We start from the raw sequence: 21342 nt of genomic DNA, 5'->3' as shown, positions 1-21342 counted from the left end.
TTAGTGCATAGAAACATATGATAAGTTTGTATTGATATGAATTGTTGGTTCATCGACATTGTCACTTTTTGATGATGACAATGCTGGATGGTTTGGTACATGATTCATAATCAAGTAATCATTATTTTTACCATCATCTGGCCTCTTCTCTATTTCATCATATGCATATATGTTGTGTGCCCATGGTGTGTTTAAATCGTTATTATCTTTTTTGTCAAAATTATCAAATAAATCACCAATATCAGTAACGAGATCAGTAAATGTTGGTCTAAGCGTTGGATTTTCTAGCCAGCATTTCAACATTATATTGTAAATTTTATTTGTAGCATATTCTGGTTTTTTCATTCTATATCCTTTAAGTACTTTTAACCAACAATCATCAGCATCCATTTCTGCATATGGTGTTTCAGCAAGGGAAAAAAATTCCCAAAGTACAATACCAAATGACCAGACATCTGATTGAGTTGTAAATATTCTACCTGCTAGAGAATCAATTGCCATCCATTTTACTGGCAGTGGAGCATTATCTACTTTTTTGTAAATACCATTACATATATTTTTAGCTAGACCAAAATCACTAATTTTAACAATATTATTCTCAGCAAGAAGTATATTTCGTGCAGCCAAATCACCATGAAGTACCTATAGAACAAATAATTTATTAACGTATATTGCATGTAATTTAATCATGAAATTATATAAATATATTACCTTTTTATTACTAAGATATTCCATTCCTTGGGCAACTTGTAATGACCAAGAGAACAAATCTTGTGTACAAATCGTTTGTAAAGTTTGATCTTTATTACAATCATCAAGGCAATCTTCAGGACACCGTGCTGACTTGTTGAGAGCAATATTATTTGACATTTTTATTGAGTCTTTATCACTTATCACTGATAAACCAGAACTACGACTACCAGAAACGGACAATGTTGAATAATTAATTCTGTATAGTAATTTAAAAAAAAAAAAATTGTGAATTGTGTAATTCGAAATTATTTTTAACCCTGATACATTATACATATATTAATGACTTACTCATTGTTCTTATTGTTGTTGTTGTTTTTTTTTACGTTTGTCAATGCAGTTGAAATTCCGAAACCAATATCAATTTTACCAGTCAATGGATTAATTTGATTTATAAATTTTAATCTATGTTTAAACAAATAATCATGTAAATCACCAAAATGACAATATTCAACAATTACAAGTAATTCATGTTTAGCAATATTTTTAGTGCAAGCACCAAGTAGATTAACAATATTTTTATGTTTTCCAATATAAATCATAATATTTAGTTCATTTGCAAGTGCCTGGAAGTTTGTCATTTCAGTTGATTTTTGAACTTTTTTTACAGCAACTGTTTTTATTGATGCATTGTCATCATCATAAATACCTTGGGCTTCCGCTTTAATTACAACTCCAAATTGACCACATCCCAATTGTTTGCCAAGTTTCAATTTGTCACGTGGAAATTCCCAAGATTTATCATATGACTTTAAATTACCTTCTATAAGTTGTGTACGTAATTTTTTTTCTTTTTTAAGTTTAATAATAAAATAAATCGAAATAATAGTAGTAATTATTAGCGCTGATGTAATTCCAAATGCTACGATATATCTTATTGTTGGATCATCCATTACTATTTGCTGGTATGTTTCCCAATGACCCAACTTATTATCAGCTTTACATGAATAATTTCCAAAACAACCTTCATCTAAATATCCAATATGTAACTCTTGATAGTTATTATGAAATTCATATTTACAAATTTCATTTAGCGTCCCAGAAACCCTATTTATTTGGACATCATTCATCGACCAAGTAATTATTGGCTCAGGCACACCATCAGTATAGCATGTTAGCACAGTTGATTTTCCACTAGTTTCATATTTAGCTTCGGTTTCATTCATATTTGTATGATTGCAATTTGGTTTTCTCAATTCATTGACATTTAGCATATAATTATAAATTGTTTCTTTAGTTTTACAATGATATATATCTTCATCTGATTTTTCAACTGAACTTATTGTCAATATTGATATGCATATATCGTCATATTCTAACACTTTTATATTCATTCTTGGATTGTGTTCTGCACTTATTTCTGACTCATATTTATATGAATAATTATTTATCCATTTTATTCTATTTAACGAATTCGTTAGATACCCAATACATATCAATTCCAACGTCTCACCAACTACCACATTTTTTTTTGGACCACTAATTCCAAATTCAAAAGGTTTATCTTGATAAAAATATAAAAATATTTGTACGCCATAATTATATTGAGAAAAAATCATTACATAAATATTAAATATTAAATGTATGTATATTACCATCTGAAAATAGAGGAACAACAATGGAATCATTTCCAGCATCATTGAAAAAAGTGAATGTGATATTTCTTGCTGGTGTCCATGATAACGAAACGAGTATAGTTACTATAAACTCTCCATTCGAAATCTTTTTTTGGAAAAAACATCAACATATTTTTATGAAAAAAAAATCAATTGATTAAAATTTTTTTATATGTATTTTTGTGTAATTTAAGAAAGAAAGTTTAATTCAACATTTTAATGTGGGTTATAAAAATTTAATATTCATTTATTTATCTGCAGATGTTTTTAACTAAAACTGATTTTTATGTTACTTACAGAACTGAAAATTCTTGTCATATTTTGAATTTCTAAATGTCGATTTGATTCTTCAAGTGTTGATCTTATATTTGAGCTTGGAAATGCTACAGCAGTATTTTCAATTTCAGCTATTTCTTTTGGTTCATAATAATATTTATTTATTCTCAATTTTTTTATTCTAGGTTTTGCTATTAAAAAATAAATAAAAAAATATTCAAGATTATAAATGAATAAAAAAAATAAAAAATAATAAAAGCAAGTTAGTACCTTTAACGTAAACGTAAATCCAACGAATATTCATGTTATTAAGCTCTAAGTCCATGTGATTAAACTTAAAATTAGCACATCCATAAAAGCCAGTGTCTTGAGGTGATCTTTTTACTTGCAACTTTGATGTGTGAATTCCATCTGCTTTTTCATGTGTCTTTTCTTCAAGGAGTTTTGTGTTCCTCTTCGTCTGAAATAAAATAAATAAATAAATATGTTATACGCATGTATATAATCATCTTTTTTCTTTACAAATGGTAAATGCATCCACGGATTTACGAAGAAATACGGTCTTTGTGTACTTGTGCATGTTAAATTAAGTATCTGATATTCTTCCAATTCAATATATGATAAATCTGGATACATAGTTGGTCTCAAATTATTTGGCTCTGAAATTACATATGAAAAAAAAATCTTTTTTATACAAGTATTTGCTTAATTTAATTTATCGATATTCAATATTACATACTTTTGACAAATAAAAAAAATTCAAAACTCACCCGTCACTAACACATCAAAACCCTTTTCTTCGGTAATGCCATCTAATATTATTCTGCATTCGTAATACCCATTGTCTTTTAATTGAACATTTTTAATAATAAATCCTATTGAATTATTAAAAATAACGTTGCCATTGTCATTAATTTTCTAAAAAATAATATTGAAAATTAAAATTAGATTCAATAATTTAATATTCTTATAAAATATATAATAATTTAATATATGTATTGAATAATGTATATAATTTACTTTTTCATTTGCGTAAAGAGTCACTTGATAATTTGGTGATTTTGGTCGACATGGTATTGTCAATGTTTTGTTGACATCAACAGTTATCGCTTTGAAATCATTTATATCCACAAATAAATATTTCTCTGCTGCAAATTGTTATAGGTATTATATTATTTATAATCAATTTATAATTATATCATAATACAAAATTCAGACTTTTTTCCTTATAGATAAATAAATTAATTAATTAAAAACTTACGTTTAACGTAAATGTAGGTCCAATCTACCATTCTAATTTCAAAATTACTGCAACCATACCAGCCAATATCACCAAGTACCGCTTTTTTTTTTTCTAAATTTAATATGAAAATTCCATCTTTTTCGTCCTGACTTATTTTTGCATTCATAAAATCATCCTACAAATGAAATAATATTAAAATAATAAATAAAATAAAATATATATAGTTATAAATATAGTTAAATTTTTTACTCTGTATCTTTCACAAGAAATAGAGCAATTAAATATGCCTCGAGTTTTTAATCGTTCTTCATCACTCATTATCATGTCAGTTTTATTTGCCTCATTTTCAATTGGCAACGTACACTAGAAATAAAATTAAAATAAATTATCTAGTAATAATAATAATAAAAATAATAATGACCAATGTTTTTTATTCATTTTTTTACTTCTTACACATAGCCAAGGTGATAAATATCGATAAAATATTATTTTTGGTCCATGACTGCATGTTATTTGAAATGGATCATTTTTCTTGACTTCAATATATGATGTTTTTGGGATATCCTTTTCTGATATTTTTATAATAATTGGATATTTCCAAAATCATATTAAAATAATATTAGTTCATTTGCAAAGCAAGAAAATGGCATTCATTGACATGTAAATAAAAAATATTTTTACTAAAGTGATTTTATATATGAATCAGTAGTGAGTTTTATTATTCTACTCTTTTGAATCAGTATAACTATTATATTTTACCATAATTCAATTTACCTTCATATTTATTCCAAGATTCTTCTTGAACCTGAATCCAGCGTACGTCTTTTTTATTATGACCACACCCATATGATCCAATGTCACCAGGCAGTGTTTTATTTATTTGGATTCTCATTGTGTAAATTCCATTTTTTTTTTTTTCAGAAAAAAGATTGATTCTTGATAAATCAAACTATAACAGAAATTTTAAAATAATTATTAGTATTATTTATTCCTTTTTTTTTCATTTAAATTGAATTTAAAGAACATTGGCATTTTTATATCTTACGAAGTTCTTGTCATCACGTTTAACAAAAAATTTAATTTGACGTGTACTACTGCATTCTATGGAAAGTTTCTCACCAAATTTTATAAAAATTGATGATACATTAGGTTTCATTATTGGTATAACAATGTGAGATTCTGAAATTTTGGATGTAAAAAAACGTTTTGTTTTTGAAAAAAAAAATATGATATTTTAGTAAATATACATAATATCATTTTTGAGCAAAAGAAAATTATTTAAAAGGAAAACAATATATATATATATATATATTTAGAGAGATCTAGTTGATACCTGTATACATCACCAAGAAAACGAGCAAAAACAAATACTTTGTCAATAATAACACATGCATTTTTTAAATTTATTTTTTTGATTTTTTGTTGAAAAAAAAATAAATATTTTTTATGAGATTTTTAAGTATTTTTATTATAAGTCTGTATTGGATACAGAAAAGATTGAAACTGACATCACTGGGTGTGATTTCATGACTATCATACTAATTCACTTTAATGTTATTGTTGAGGAAAAAAAAAATATAATTGTTATTTTGACTCATTCAAACCAACGGATATACATCATGTCAAAAATTAAAAGTTTGAGATAAAACAAAGACTAAATAAACGTCTCTTTATTTATAATTAAAATTATTTTTACACAGGAAATAAATGAAAAATTGCAAAATCAATAATATGATGTAAATTAAAATGTCAACAATGCTTACTTATTAATCAGACGACCTAAATTTTATCCATCAATTATTACATGAAAATATTTTATTATCTTTATAAGAAAAAAAAAAACTATTATTTAAAATAATTAATATTATATTTATAAATTTTCTTATTTTTTAAAGTTTTATAAATGAAATTAATTTACCTGTTTCTTTTTCATTACTACTATACTTTTATTTACTTTTTTACGGAGGCTATAGGAGCCGAAAGGCTCAGCCGCAGTATTGGATTTTTCCCAAAAAAAAAAAAACGTTTATAACTTTTAAACTAATTGTCGTAAAGCCTTCGGATTGGTTTTTTACGGAGTTGTATTATTATTTTAATTAATTTTTTTACAAGTCACAATCATTGATACTAGATCAAGTTGATCAGAGTTTAGTACTAAATGCAGTGGCCAGGTATACATGCGAAGGTACATATATATAACGTTGGAAAACAAAGACCCCAGGGTCGAAGGGGTAGTTAAAATAGGAGAGACTACGAATATAGCAAAAAAGCATAATCCATGAGCCTGATTTTAGATATATCCTATTTCGAAGGCTCAAAACTTAGAACTATGGCTTTATGAATCACCGAACCAAGAATGGTACAATTATCTATGTCATCCCGTTGTATTTGATGCCACCCAAACATCATAATCAGATAATCTTCGTACATTATATCTAATTTCAGTGCTCCATAATTGCCAAAGAAATCATCAGTCACACTGCACTTAGATCCAAAAAAATCGATAAGCCACGGATTAAATACATTTTGTTGTTTAAGTTTGTAAGTACCCTGAAATTGAGAGATATATAATAGAATTATAAAGAAATATTTCGCAATAAATATAAAATATTATTATTTAAATAAAATATAAATATATGTTTAATTACTTTTGGTATTGGACAATTGGATACATTAAATTCCAAAAGATCGATAAAAGCTTTATTTAAATTTGTTTTTTCATCATCAGATTGAGAGTCCAGTATATCACAAATATTAATTGGTACAGGAATATAAGTTTCTCTTGTACCACACTGCACTCCATATTCTATCTAAATAACAATATTATTATTATTAAAAATTTGCAAATATTTTCCCTAAATTTAAAGCTAAATTATAATACATACTGTCAAATTATCCTCTTTTTTTATGGATTTTTTAAGTGTAACACTGTGAAGTGGTGGAGCTTTAAAGATGTGTTGAGGGTCATCAAAGTGCCCGGTGTGACCACTAAATACAATTGACTCACCACACACAAATTTTATATTCTAAAAATATAAAAACAGATAATAGAAATAAATTATTATAATCACAATGATATTAATGAACAATATTTACTTTTTTTACTTCTTTACTTAGTTCACCATTTGAAATAGATATAGTGATAAAAGCTGATAGAACAAAGAATATATTCATGCTCAACATTTTGATAAACTTTAACAATATATATAAAGTAAGGTTTGATAAAAAATGTATTTTATTTTATACTCAATGTCACAAAAAAAAAATTATAAATGATAAAAAAAAAAAAAGTAATTAACTACGGTAGTTTTTATTATCGCTTTTAATAATCCTATCAACTCTGTTGGATATTTGTTATTGTCATCGGTGTATATAATTTTCAGGCACCCAGTTGCTGACAACTCTAGCTAAAAAACGTCTTTCAACGTTATCAGTGATGTGAGTTGATTATTTCGTATTTAGATAATACAGTAATGAAGTAATTTCTGGTAATTTCTCAACTCACATATGTGGTATAAATATTTGTTAATATTCAATAGCCAAAGATGAGAATCTTTTCATCTTTTTGAGGTAAAAAATTAACTGTATATAACTAAGGAAAAGTAATCACTAATCACTATAAAATAACTAAATAACAAGGTACAAATAGGCCTCATTTCTGATTATTTTTCATTATGACTGCAGAGTTTAAAATATTTAGATATTGATAATCGGAAATAAAATTGAAAAAGTTGTAAGTCAAATTTCAAGACATTTCCTAAACTAAAAGCGTAAGAAAATAATTTGTTATCAACATTTCTTGAATATTGAATTTTTATTAAACATAAATTGATTTTTTTTTTTTTTTAATCCACTGTCAGCATCATAATATACGTCTTAATAAATGAAAGTGCTAATGATGATTGCCTGGCTAAAACATTCATGTATGTTCCAATTTATGAAAGAACAATATTTTTGATAAAAAATATTATTTCCTCACGGGGATATAAATTACAATATTTAGCAATTTATTACTACGACAAAAATATTGAAATGAATAAAAAATTTTATCAATGTTTCTACGAGAATGTTGATCTAGACTATTATGATTAATTAAAATAATAAATGTCATTTTTTATAAATACATGAAATATCAATCAGTAAATTAATTTATTTTAATATAAATTAACATTATATTTTTCAACATTGTTTGTCAATAAAATTATCTATTATAAATAAAGCCAGGAAGTTTGCCCGATTTTTGAGAGCGAGTTAATAACGATGGTAACCTAGGGAAAACATTTTAAAAAATAGAATTGAATTAGATTGTATTTTGTTTTTTCTGGAGTTAACATGGCATTGTGTGACGGCTGATCATTGTGTGTGTGATGAGTTTTTAAAAAGATATATTTTTTTTTTTATTAAAATATTAAATAATTTTGATTTGGAATAACTAAGCATTACTTAAATTAATTCTAAAATAAGTTCTATCTTTGGGTAAATTAATTCTAAAAAAGTGCTAAAATAATTTAGCTATATAATACTGAAATTAATGCTGAAAATAATACTTACAATAAAATACAATTTTTAGTATTAATTTAAGCAATTATTTTAACACTTTTAAAATTAATTTAAGCAATTATTTTAACATTAATAGTATTAATTTAAGCAATTATTTAGCACTTTTTTAGTATTAATTTAAGCAATTATTTTAGCACTTTTTTGTAGTTTAATTTAAGCAGTTATTTTAGAACTTATTTTTAGAATTAATTTAAGTAATGCTAGAACATATATTCCAAATCAAAAATTATTTAATATTTCAATAAAAAAAATATATCTTTTTTAAAACTCATCACACACACAATGATCAACCGTCACACAATACCATGTCTCAGAAAAAACAAAATACAATCTAATTCAATTCTATTTTTTAAAATGTTTTCCCTAGGTTACCATCGTTATTAACTCACTCTCAAAAATCGGGCAAACTTCCTGGCTTTGATTATAAATAATTTTTTGTTGGTAAATAAAATTAATTTTTTAATAAAATTTTAATTTGTAAAAGTTTAAAATGTATTATTATTGTTATTAGAACAAATAATTTATTAACGTATAAACTCAATTATAATTATTACAGATAATAAAATAAATTACCTTTTTCTGGCTAAGATATTCCATTCCTTCGGCAACTTGTAATGACCATGAAAACAAATCTTTTGTATAAATTGGTTTTAAATCCATTGCTGAATTATCGTTATAAGAGCAATATCAGTTGACAATTCTATTGAGTTTTTATCATTAATCACTGATAAGTCAGAACTACGACTACGAGAAAATGACAATGCTGAATAATTATTTCTGTATATAATAAATTTAAAAAATTCAATTAAAAGAATTAAATATATTTTTATTGATATTATCTCTTAAAAATGACTTACTGATTGTTGTTGTTGTTTTCTACATTAATTACCGATGTAGTTGAAATTTTAGAATTAATTTTTCCTCATTTTTAAACAATACAATCTATGTATCTTTTTTTTTTGTAATTGAAATTAGTTTTAAACAGGAAAAAAATAAGTTAAATATTAATTTCATAATTAATTTTTTTTTTTAATTTTTTCTTTCGAAATGATGATAACTATAATGTCAATTAAGTCGAGCTGAAATAAAAGGAACAGAATAAATTGTTGTAAATAATTTTAAATTAATATAATTAATTAAGTATTTTGATGAATGATTTAGTTATTGGTATAGTTGCTTACTTTAACAGGTGGAAAAAAAAATTTTAAATTTAAAATTGTAATTCATATTTTTCTACAAAATTATTTAACATAAGAATCATTATTTTTATTTGTTCATTTCATGGAAACATATGATGAGCTTGTATTGATATATTAATTTTTCGTTCATCTACATGATCATTTTTTGTGTTTTATTTTGTTTTCCATAAAATTGTAATTATTATTTTAGAAAATAAATAAATATACTTATGTGTAATATTTTTTTATTTTTTCATAAAAATGTTGATAAAAATAATTGTTGACCCCGAAATTTATCAATAATTATCATACTTATATGAAAAAAAAAAAAACATCCTTATTGGCGCATTAAAAATATAACAACTTTAAAATCGGGCTATTGAAAGTGATGATAAAAACTATCGTACTTGTTTACCTATTTTTTATTTTTTATCATATATAATTTGTTTTTGTGACATTGTTGCATTGGGTATATAAGAAGGTACATTTTTTATGTATTATCAAAGCTTATCAACATGTTGAACATTTATAAATTCTTTGTTTTATTTTCTATCACTATATTTATTGCAAATGGTAAATTAAGTGAAGAAATAAAAAAAAGTAAATTTTAAAAATAGAAAAGAAAATATAAATGAATTATTATAATTACAATGATATGAATGAATGCAATGTTTTATGTATGAGCGACATTGAAAATAGATTTTTTTTTTTTCAATATTTAATATTTACTTTTTTTATTTCTTCACTTAATTTGTCATTTAATGACTCATTTGTAATAAATATAGTGATGGAAAATAAAATAAAGAATATATAAATGTTGAATATCTAAAAGTATATCATTATCTTTTAATCATTAAAATATTAATAAAAAATATAATAAAATTTCAATTTAATAATTTTTACCAGAAGGATCGACTTCCTTTGCAAGTTCAAGTGCATCACTAGTTGCAAGATCAGTATTACCAGATGTTACTGCATTTTCAAAGAGCGTTTTCTTTGGTTATATATTCAAGAACCATTTTTCTTATTTGAACAGCAATATCAGCTGGTTGTCCTTCAACTGGTACTTTCGTTAATCCAGGCAAATCAACCAATGTCAAGTTTAAAACTGAAATACAATGTGTTATTATTTTTGAAAATAATAGTATTAAATCTCTCACCAGTTGGAGAATAAATCTTCATCAATCAGTCCAACTTTCAATTATTATAAATCTCAAAAAAAGAAAAAATTATTTCGTTCACCTTCTTTACTGTATTTGTTGGTGATTAATTGCAAAATAAGTGGCCTGCTTGTTATAACGCTACTGCCTCTTGGAATAAAATCTCTGGTGTGAAAAAATATTCTTTGATTAATTAATTATTCAAGTTTAAAAAAAAAAGACGAACATACTTTCCAACCAAATTTTCCAAGACTGAAATTTTTCCAGCACCTTGACCACCAATAACCACAATTCGTGGTAAATTAAATTTAGCAGAAACTGCATGTTTTGTAAATATATATCTTGAATTTGATTCATAAATGGAATCAACTTCTCCATACTCTCGCTATTTGCCATTGTTATTTTTTTTTTGTTTGTCAATATATGCACTGAACAACTCTAAGAAAAAAAATTGAAATAATGCGATAGTTGATAATTAAAATAATGAAAATAATTTTATTAACTAATCATTATTTTTTTTTTCAAAGAAATTAATAAATTTATCTTTACTTTTGAGTCAATAAACAAGTGTTTATTTTAAGAATATTTTAGTTAGTAAATCAACAAGTTAAAGCAAAGCAACTTACATTTTAGGCGTCGCCCAACAGAGTGACTCAAACCAAACGAACGTTGCTGGTTTCGCTACAATAACTAAACTGGTGCTTTGTGTTGCGTTATTTTATTTTAGTCTACATCTTTTCAGATATTTTAACAGTTCTTCTCATTCGTCACCAATGTGAACGATACCAGCAACCTAGATAACACAATACTGGTACATATATGATAGCAAGTGACTGATATCCTAATCGCTATGTGGTTTTGGTACTGTACTACTCAATGTAATCGGGTAATTAAAAAAAAAACAAAATAGTTATCTGTAGATGTACGAATATTTATTTATATTGGATTTCATTTACTATGAAAGCAAAAAATATTAGTTTTTTTTACACATATTACTTTGAAAGTACTTGCAGTATTTGAAACTCATAATTTTTTTGAGTATGTTGAAAAAAAAAATTGCATGCATATGGAAAAATTTATAATTGAAAAAAAAAAAATGTGTTTGAACATTATTATTATTTTCTTCGTTATCATTTGCATTCAAAGCCTGTAAGATGATTAAAAATATTTTAGAAAATAATCAGTACATCAAGTTTATCAGAAGCTTTTATGTCTCATACGAAATCTATATACATATGATAGTATGTTTCTATGGAACAAAAAGATAGTTTATTGAAATAAAAAAAAGTAAAAGGTAATAACTGTAAATAAAAATCATCCGATGATTATTTAAAGTGTTTGAATTTTTTATTCACACTTAAAGTTTACAAGATAATTAAAAAATTAAATCTTAAAAATTATTATTTATTTCAGTACATATTTATAAAAATGAATGAATAATAATAAAATCAAGACAAGTTATTTAATATTAATATTTTCAAGAAAAAAAAAAAGAAGTAAATGAGTCAGTACATGAACTCTTGGTTTATTTTAACTAAAAACATGCATTTGATTAGTTAAAAAGTATAAGTACCCGTGCAAAATCAATCTACCTTGGTAACAAAATAATAAGCTCAGATGTAATAAGATGCTCAACAAAATATTAATTGTGGGACTGAGTAAGAAAAACTATTAATCAATAAAAATGTGATATCAGCTTAGAAATAAATTAATATTTTTGTATTTAATAACGAAAAGAACTGTTGCTGTTTAAGTATTTGAGATTGATGATGATACTTCTCTCAGAATTTTTAATGCATCTTTGGTAGCGTTGTACATACGTAATAAATCATCACGTTTATTTTTTTCACCTTCACAAAGCTCCATCAATGTGAACTATCAAAATAAAAAATGAATTGTACATATTTTTTTCTTTAAATAAAAATTATTATATAAATGGTTTAAAAATTTAATTTTTACTTACAATGTCTTCTTTAGCAAGCAGCTGAGACAAGAGATCCACATCGATGAATTTTTTGATCTTTTCGATGATCAAGCACATCACTGTTTTAGGAACAAGATCTTTAATAGTTTTGGTGACAATCGTCATGTATGAGTCAACCAAAATTTTAAATGTCTCAACTTCACGATCTATAATACCATTATTTTTAATGTCTTCAATGAGAATGTCTGTAATATCGAATTTACTATCATCATCATCATAAATATCATCATCAGCATCATCATTATCATTATCATCTCCATCTCCATCATCATCATCATCATTATCATCATCATTGTCATTATCATCAGCCTGTAAATAATTCGAGTAAAGATCAATACATGGGATGTGAAAAAATATCAAAAATCTCTGTAACTAATTAAATTTAAATTTTATATTCAATACGACAAATCAAATATCTCACCTCTTGATGATGAGTTAATTGTGATTTCACTCTGTAACAAAGAAAAAATTGACAAGTTATAATTATAAATCGAGTTAAAAAACTTCTTTTGAGGTTTGTATTTGCTCACCCTTTCAGTCCAACGAAATCAATATGCTTTGTGTTGATATATGATAACTCGAACTCTAAAAGAGAAGTAAGCTGCTTTCGACATTTTTCTTTGCACCTTCTGACATGTAGCATTAATTTTTCATCAACCATCTCACGTAATCTTGGATATTTATCCAACTATGAAAACATTAATGCAAAAAAAATAAAAATTTTAGATCAATTGTTAAAATTAACCACTTGCAAAGACAAGAAAAAAGTCAAGAATATATATTTGAAAATTAACTGACCAGTTCTGTACAGTCATCAAGTAGTTCATGTAGTTTTGACACAACCTGGCTAACACAGTTCATGGCTGGTTCTTTTAAAAGAATAATTTGTTCTTTGGCAACAGCCTCAAAAGCCCGGTCTGGTGTGAACATACCTGATCTAACACCTGATGAAAATAGTTACACATTTAGCATATATATGTATAAAATAAGAAAATACAAATAAATATTTTAATAATTTCATAAATAAATACTCACCACGAATATTTAAAATAGCAATTTTAATTTGTTGACATAAATCATCGTCACTCAGCTTTATTTTGTCGATTTCTTCAGAAAAATGTTCATGCATTAAGTAGTGGATTTTGGACCCATCATTTAAACTTTTCCCAATATTATCAGATTCATAACAGCCAATTGAGTTGCTGAAAACTGCTTTAAGTTGATTAATCAACCTGAAAAAAAATTCAAAAAAGTTGTATCAAAATTAAATTAGTAAACTTCAAAAGTTGACAAGTTGAAATAATAGCTTACAAAATCATAGTTTCTGTCTTAACAGCTGATTCATCAAGATTTTTGTTTTCAGGTTTCATATCATTTTCGAAAATATCCATTTGATCGAGTAATTTTTTTCTTAGTGCTGGTAATGTTTCACGAATGTGACTTGAAAGTTGTTGGTTCAAAATCTTTTGGAGATACGGTGTACCAAGTTTGTCAGCCATATGTTTATAGTCTTCGTGACTGAATTAAAAATCACAGATTATCAAAATTAACAAATGATTGAAAAAGTTTAAATAGTTTTAAGAAATAAATTATTGCTCTATTAACTTTGTAGCATATAAAATTGAAAATCATTACCATTGAAAAAATTGTTTTTCTGCATCGATGGCAGCCACTATTTCTTTGTTGTCATCGATCGCTTTTTGGCTTCTATTAACTACACCAACATAGCCTCGTCTCAGTGGCAATAATCTATTTTCAAGAATATCACGAGCATTGGTACCTTCATCCATTAAATCCAACTTAGTGATGACACCAATTGTCCTTGTGCCTGGAGAATAAATAAAATAAATAAACAATTGATTAATTAGTGTAAATTAAAGATGAAAAATAATTTTATAATCACCTTTTGGATCGACTTCTTTTGCCAGCTTCAAGGCATCGCTATTGGCGAGATCTGTATTGGCAGGTGTTACAGCCAAAATTAAACACGATTCTTTGGATATGAATTTCAGAATCATCCTCCGAATCTTGGACTCAATGTCTTTTGGTTGATTACCAATAGGGACTTTCGTCAGACCAGGTAAATCAACCAATGTTAAATTTAACACTACATAAATAAGATATTGACATATATATGAATAATGATTGTTTGATCGACAATATATATGAAGTTTTTCAATTATATTTTTATACCCTTTGGTGAGAATACACGAAGATTTATAGGAACACTGGATATCCCTTTTCCTTTGATGAACCTGTCCGTTTCTACTTCTATTTCTTTTCGTATTTCATCAAAATCAGTGAATTTTTTATTGGGACAATGCAAAAATTCTCCATATTCTTTGAAAATATAAAAATAAGTAAATTGAAAATTTAAATAATGACAAAGTAATAAATAATTTTTAAAAAGTTAAATTTTATTTTGATGGAAATGCAGTGGTTTTTTTTAATTCAAGTTTTTACCTTCGTTTCGACCAGCAATATTAACAAGTTGTAGGACTAGGGGACGTTTAGTGACGATTCCAGATCCTCTTGGTAAAAAATCCCTTGAATAAAAAGAAAAAACAATACATAATATTACTATGTAAAATAAATGATGGTGAAAAAAAAAACGTTTGTAATAAATACCGTCCAACGAAATTTTCAAGTACTGATGACTTGCCAGCACTTTGGCCTCCAACAACAGCAATTTGTGGCAAGTCCATGTCGATAGCCACCCCTGAACGGGTCGCCACATCTTGAAGACGATTGACAAGAGATATCAAATTTTCCATACCAGCGTTACCAGCATTACCAGCATTACCAGCGTTGCCAGCCATTTTTTTTTTTTTTTTGGATTGAAGACTTTGAAATTATACGATTAAGTTTTCAACAGGATTTATCTATTTGAATAAACAAATTAAATTATTAGTTTATTATATTTTTTTACTGACTTTTCAGAATTTGTTTCAATATTAATTTTTATATTACAAGTTGAAGCTTTGAACGTTGGTAATTGTTTTATTTTTTTTTTATATAATAATAATTATTTAATAATTGAAAAAATTTATTGAATAAAAAAAAATAAAATATTAGAACAAAAGAAATCCTTTATAAATTTAAATTAGCTAATATTTTATTATTAATATCGAAATGTTATTTTATAAATTTCTTCTAATATAAATTTTTTTTTTTCCTATTTGTGCACTAGGGAACTTATTTGACAAATGCGTCATTTGTTTTGTTTGTTGTGCGGCGCTTATCAAAAGAAAAAATTGGGGAAAATAAAAAAAAACATTAAAAAAATGAGATGAAACCTTAGACCGCTTAGAACAGTTAAGTGTGCGTGTATATATACACACCAAGTCTCTTTGTGTTTAGCAACACTTTTTTTTGTTTAAAAAATCACTATTGTTGTAATTATTTTTCAATATAAATTAATAAATATATAATTTACATAATTTAATAAACAATTCAAAAAAAAAAAATAAATGTAATCAAACAAACAACAAAAAAAAAAATTAAAAAAATTCGTTAAAGTTTATCCTGTTTTCTTATTTTTTATTGTTGATTTTTTAATTAAACTTAAATTACACCATTATCAGAATGATTATAATTATTTCCTTTATTAAATAATTAACAAAAATAATAATTAAAGTCTTTACCAAACAGTAAAAAATTTTATTCAAAGTTAAGACGTAATAATTTAGACTGACCTCCGTTGACAAAATCCCCCAACACAATGAACGCAATGAACCGATGAACAAGAATCCCGAGATTTACCGAGAATCCGGAGAATCCACGATAATCGTGATTCGTGAGCGATCGTGAGATTGCGAGGGTGCACCATACATCGGCTGCTCTATATCGATATCCATCGTCGATATTTTTGCTCTCGATATATTATATCAGGATTTCGGGACCAAATTTTGTAACGTAATTTATGTTTGTTCATTATTATTTTTGTTAAATAAATAACAGCTAATGAACATGAATCATCAATGAAAATTGATAATGAACTGAAATATATATATTTTTTTTTTTATTTCTAGGATTACGCTACGCAGAGTTTGGGGCCAAGGGCTGGTGCTTATGCATATGTATTGTTACGTGCAATGGGTGAATTTATTCTCATCTTTAAATTTTATGGTAAACTCCACCCAAAATTTCAAACTCCTGTTATTGGAACATTAATTACTGGTTTAATAACAACTTAAATATTCATTTAATTGAATTTTCAACATTGTAATTATAATATTTTAATTGATTTTTGAAGGAGTTTTATCTGAAATATTAAACATAAATCAACTCTTTTCTCTGATGAGTCTTGGAGTCTTGTCAACATATTCAACTATTGCATCTTGAGTTTTAACTTTATGATACAAAGAATTTGAGACATTTGAAAAACGAGATGACAGAGAACCTAGAACTGTTATATATTGTCAAGCAATTTTTTAATCTCAATAATACAAAAAGATCAATAAAACTAACCAGTCAAATTGCTTCAACTCTTGTTTTTCTTTACAGTAAGTTTTTCGATAACAACGAAATTATTTTTAGCAATAAATAATTGTCAAATGAAAATGTAATGAATTTTATATTTAATTACAGTTTTATCATGTATACTCACAACATTATTTATTATAAATTATTCTCAACACATTCTTAATGGATCTTTTTTAACAATTCATATTTTGATATTAATATGTGTATATCGTCAACCTGTATCAGACAAAAAGCTATTGTTTTCTGTAAGTTTTTTAAATTAATTATTAATTATTATATAAATACTATATTGTTCAGCTTTAATTATTAACATTGTTTGAAATTATGTAGTTCGAAGGTTCCGTTAGTACCATTTTTACCAGCTTTTAGTATTTTTAATTTTTATAAATGCATATCATGCATTTGATTAATTAAAAAATTATAAGTACTTGTGCAAAATACATCTGCTTTGGTTAAAAAAAATTGGCTCAGATGTATTCAACAAAATATTAATTGTTGGACTGCGTAAAAAACAATTATTAATCAATAAAAATGTTAAAACAAGTTTTTAGCAAATTATAGAAATTAAATAAATTTTTCCTATTTAAATATGAAGAGAGACTTGCTTATGGTAGATAATTATTTGTTCGAGCTCCAGTTTCTGATATTGATGATGAAACCTCTCTCAAAATTTTTAATGCATCTTTGGAAGCGTTGTACATACGTATTAAATCATCACGTTTCTTCTTCTCACCTTCAGAAAGTTCCATTAATGTAAACTAACAAAATAAAAAATAAATTGTACATATCTTTTTTTAAATAAAAATTATATTAAAAATGCTTTAAAATTTGTATGGCAACTTACAATGTTTTCTTCAGCAAGGAGCTGAGACAAAAGTTCTACCTTGATAAAATTTTTGATCTTTTTGATGATCAAGCACATCACTGTTTTGGGAACAAGATCTTGTACAGTTTTTGTGACAATCTTCATGTATGAGTCAACTAAAATTTTGAATATGTCAACTTCACGTTCAATGTTTCCATTATTTTTGATATCTTCAATTAAAATATTTGTAATATCAAATTTGCTTTTATTATAATCATCATCATTAATATTATCGTCTTCCTCCTCGTAACCCTGTAAATCATTTGAGTAAAGATTAATTCAAAAGTTCTAAAAAAAATAAAGACTAAATTGAATTGAATTTTGATTTTATATTTGACTAAAAAAAATACGACAGATAAAATTCCTTGCCTTTCCATGATAAATTAATTGTGATTTCACTCTGTACCAAAGAAAAATGTTGATAAATTATAAATATAAATCGAGTTGAAAAATATTTTTTATGTTTATAATAAGTTATTGCTAATATCTCACCCTTTGAGTCCAACAAAATCTGTGTGTTTTGTGTTGATATATGATAGCTCGTATTCCAAAAGAGCAGTGAGCTGCTCTCGACATTTTACCTCACACTGTCTGACATGTAGCATCAATTTTTCATCAACGATCTCTCGTAATCTTGGATACTTATCCATCTATGAAAACATTGATGCAAAAAAAAAAACTTTAGATCAATTGTTATAATTAATCACTCTTAAAAACAAGAAAAAAGCCAAGAATATATATTTTAAAAAATAACTGACTGGTTGCGTGCAGTCATAGAGCAATTCGTGTAGTTGTGAAACAACTTGGCTAATACAATTAACGGCTGGCTCTTTTAGAAGAACAATTTGTTGTTTGGCAACAGCCTCAAAAGCCATGTCTGGAGTAAATATGCCAGATCTTACACCTGATAAAAATAGTTACACATTTAGCATATATATGTATAAAATAAGAAAATACAAATGAATATTTTAATAATTTCATAAATAAATACTCACCACGAATATTTAAAATAGCAAGTTTAATTTGTTGACACAAATCATCGTCACTTGATTTATTTTTTTCGATTTCTTGGAGAAAATGTTCGTGCATCAAGTGGTGGATCTTGGATCCACCATTCAAACTTTTTCCAATATCATCGGACTCATAACAGCCAATTGAGTTGCTGAAGATCACTTGAAGTTGATTGAGTAACCTTGAAAAGTAATCATAAGGTAGTTGTGTCAAATCAGAAAGTTGACAAGTAGAATAAATAACTTACAAAATCATTGTCTTAGTCTTGACAGCTGATTCATCAACTTTAATGTCGTTTTCAATAATATTCATTTGGTCCAATAATTTTTTTCTTAATGCTGGTAACGTTTCACGAATGTGGCTCGAAAGCTCTTGATTTAACATCTTTTGTAGATAAGGTGTACCAAGTTTGTCAGCCATGTGTTGATACTCTTCGTGGCTAAATTAAAATAATAAACAATCACAGTTAATAGTTTAAATAATTTTGAAAAATAAATTATTGCTGTCTTAACTTTGTAGCATATAAAATTAAAAATCATTACCATTGAAAAAATTGTTTTTCTGAATCAATAGCAGTACCAATTTCTTTATTATCTTCAATCGCCTTTTGGCTTCTGTTAACCACACCAACGTAGCCTCGTCTTAATGGCAATAATCGATTTTCAAGAATATCACGAGCATTGGTACCTTCATCCATCAAATCCAACTTGGTGATGACACCAATTGTCCTTGTGCCTGGAGAATAAATCAAATTAATAAACAATTAATTAATTAGTGTAAATTAAAGATGAAGATTAATTTTATAATCACCCTTTGGATCGACTTCTTTTGCTAGCTTCAAGGCATCACTGTTTGCTAAATCCGTATCGGCAGGCGTTACAGCCAAAATTAAGCAGGATTCTTTGGATATGAATTTCAGAATCATCTTCCGAATTCTGGATTCAACGTCTTTTGCTTGATTACCAATGTTACCAATACCGACTTTCATTAGACCAGGAAGGTCAACCAATGTCAAAGTCAACACTATACATAAAATAAAATTTTTTGATAAATTGACATATACACCTAATGAATAAACAAATTAATAAATCAATATATATAAATATATATAATTTTTTTTTTTTTTCAATTATATATTTTTATACCTTTAGGTGAGAAAATTCGAAGATTTATAGGAATATTGGATATTCTTTTTCTACCAATTACTCTGTCAGTTTCTGTTTCTATTTCTCTTCGCACTTCGTCAAAATCAGTGAATTTTTTATTGTAACGATTTCAGATCCTTTTGGTAAAAAATCCCTCGAATAAAAAAAAACAATACATATGTAAAATAAAAGATGGTAAAAAAAAAACAACTGTAATAAATACCATCCAACAAAGTTTTCAAGTACTGAGGATTTTCCAGCACTTTGACCTCCGACAACAGCAATTTGTGGCAAATCTATATCCAACGCGACCCCTGAACGAGTTGATACATCTTGAAGACGATTAACAAGCGATATCAAATTCTCCATACCAGGATTACCAGCTATTTTTTGTTCTACTGAAGACCTTGAAATCAATTGATCAAGCTTTTAACAATATTTATTTATTTTTACTATTCGGTTACTTACTCTTGATTACCCCAATAAAATTTTTTTAAATAACTCATCTTAATTTTCCGAATTATGAGCTAGGGTAGTGCCAGCTAAAAAAATCAGCTTTAATCTATACAAGTTAAGGCAACTTACGCGTCGCACAACAGAGTGACTCAAACCAATAAATTACCAAATGAACGTTGCTCGTTGCTACAATATAGAAAATAAAATTATCTATTGACTGTGTGCCACGTTCTTTTGATTCAGTCTACGTCTCTCCAGATCTTTTAACCGTTTTTCTCCTGCCCCCACAATGTGAACGATTCCAGCAATAAAAAAAAAATCGTTATTGGTAGATGAGATATATATTTACGTATATTGTATTTCATTTCGTATGAAACATAAACGTATCACTTTAAAAGTACTTGCATTATTCAAAATCAATAAATTCTTTTAGTTTATTAAAAAAAAAATATTAAAGATAATTATTGCATATGAAAAAATTAATAATTGAAAATCAAATAAGGAAATGCTTATTTTACAAGTGTTTGAACATAGATTATTTCATTTGTTACTATTTAAAAATTACATCTAAAAAAGTCAATGATTATAATTATGTATTGATTTTCCTGATATT

The 21342-nt window shown here is 26.0% G+C and overlaps 2 protein-coding genes across 2 annotated transcripts; both read right to left on the bottom strand.

Annotated features, from left to right (window-relative positions):
- Nucleotides 1-4777, bottom strand: LOC122853893 (vascular endothelial growth factor receptor 1-like). The gene is made up of 11 exons (XM_044154301.1): nucleotides 4660-4777; nucleotides 4339-4454; nucleotides 4135-4248; nucleotides 3952-4060; nucleotides 3413-3517; nucleotides 3192-3301; nucleotides 2913-3102; nucleotides 2660-2779; nucleotides 1042-2254; nucleotides 712-949; nucleotides 1-642 (listed from the first exon to the last, which is right to left on the bottom strand). Exons 1-11 carry the CDS (start codon nucleotides 4775-4777, stop codon nucleotides 1-3), a joined length of 3075 nt encoding a protein of 1024 aa, XP_044010236.1.
- Nucleotides 4778-12353: 7576 nt separating this feature from the next.
- On the bottom strand, nucleotides 12354-20896 carry LOC122853892 (dynamin-1-like). The gene is given in 24 exon segments (XM_044154300.1): nucleotides 12354-12658; nucleotides 12747-13076; nucleotides 13189-13219; nucleotides 13298-13455; nucleotides 13566-13711; nucleotides 13803-13999; nucleotides 14079-14285; nucleotides 14403-14595; nucleotides 14671-14874; nucleotides 14961-15107; nucleotides 15231-15313; nucleotides 15396-15611; nucleotides 17952-18010; nucleotides 18487-18517; nucleotides 18610-18767; nucleotides 18876-19021; nucleotides 19113-19309; nucleotides 19376-19567; nucleotides 19671-19863; nucleotides 19939-20151; nucleotides 20274-20393; nucleotides 20396-20427; nucleotides 20497-20679; nucleotides 20742-20896. Coding segments are annotated over 24 exon segments (3600 nt in total). The 5' UTR covers nucleotides 20780-20896; the 3' UTR covers nucleotides 12354-12532.
- Nucleotides 20897-21342: the final 446 nt, after the last annotated feature.

This window comes from Aphidius gifuensis, linkage group LG4, assembly GCF_014905175.1.
Source record: "Aphidius gifuensis isolate YNYX2018 linkage group LG4, ASM1490517v1, whole genome shotgun sequence".
NCBI lineage: Eukaryota > Metazoa > Arthropoda > Insecta > Hymenoptera > Braconidae > Aphidius > Aphidius gifuensis.
Note: the sequence above shows the minus strand (reverse complement) of the source record. Positions and strands in the feature narration are given on the sequence as shown.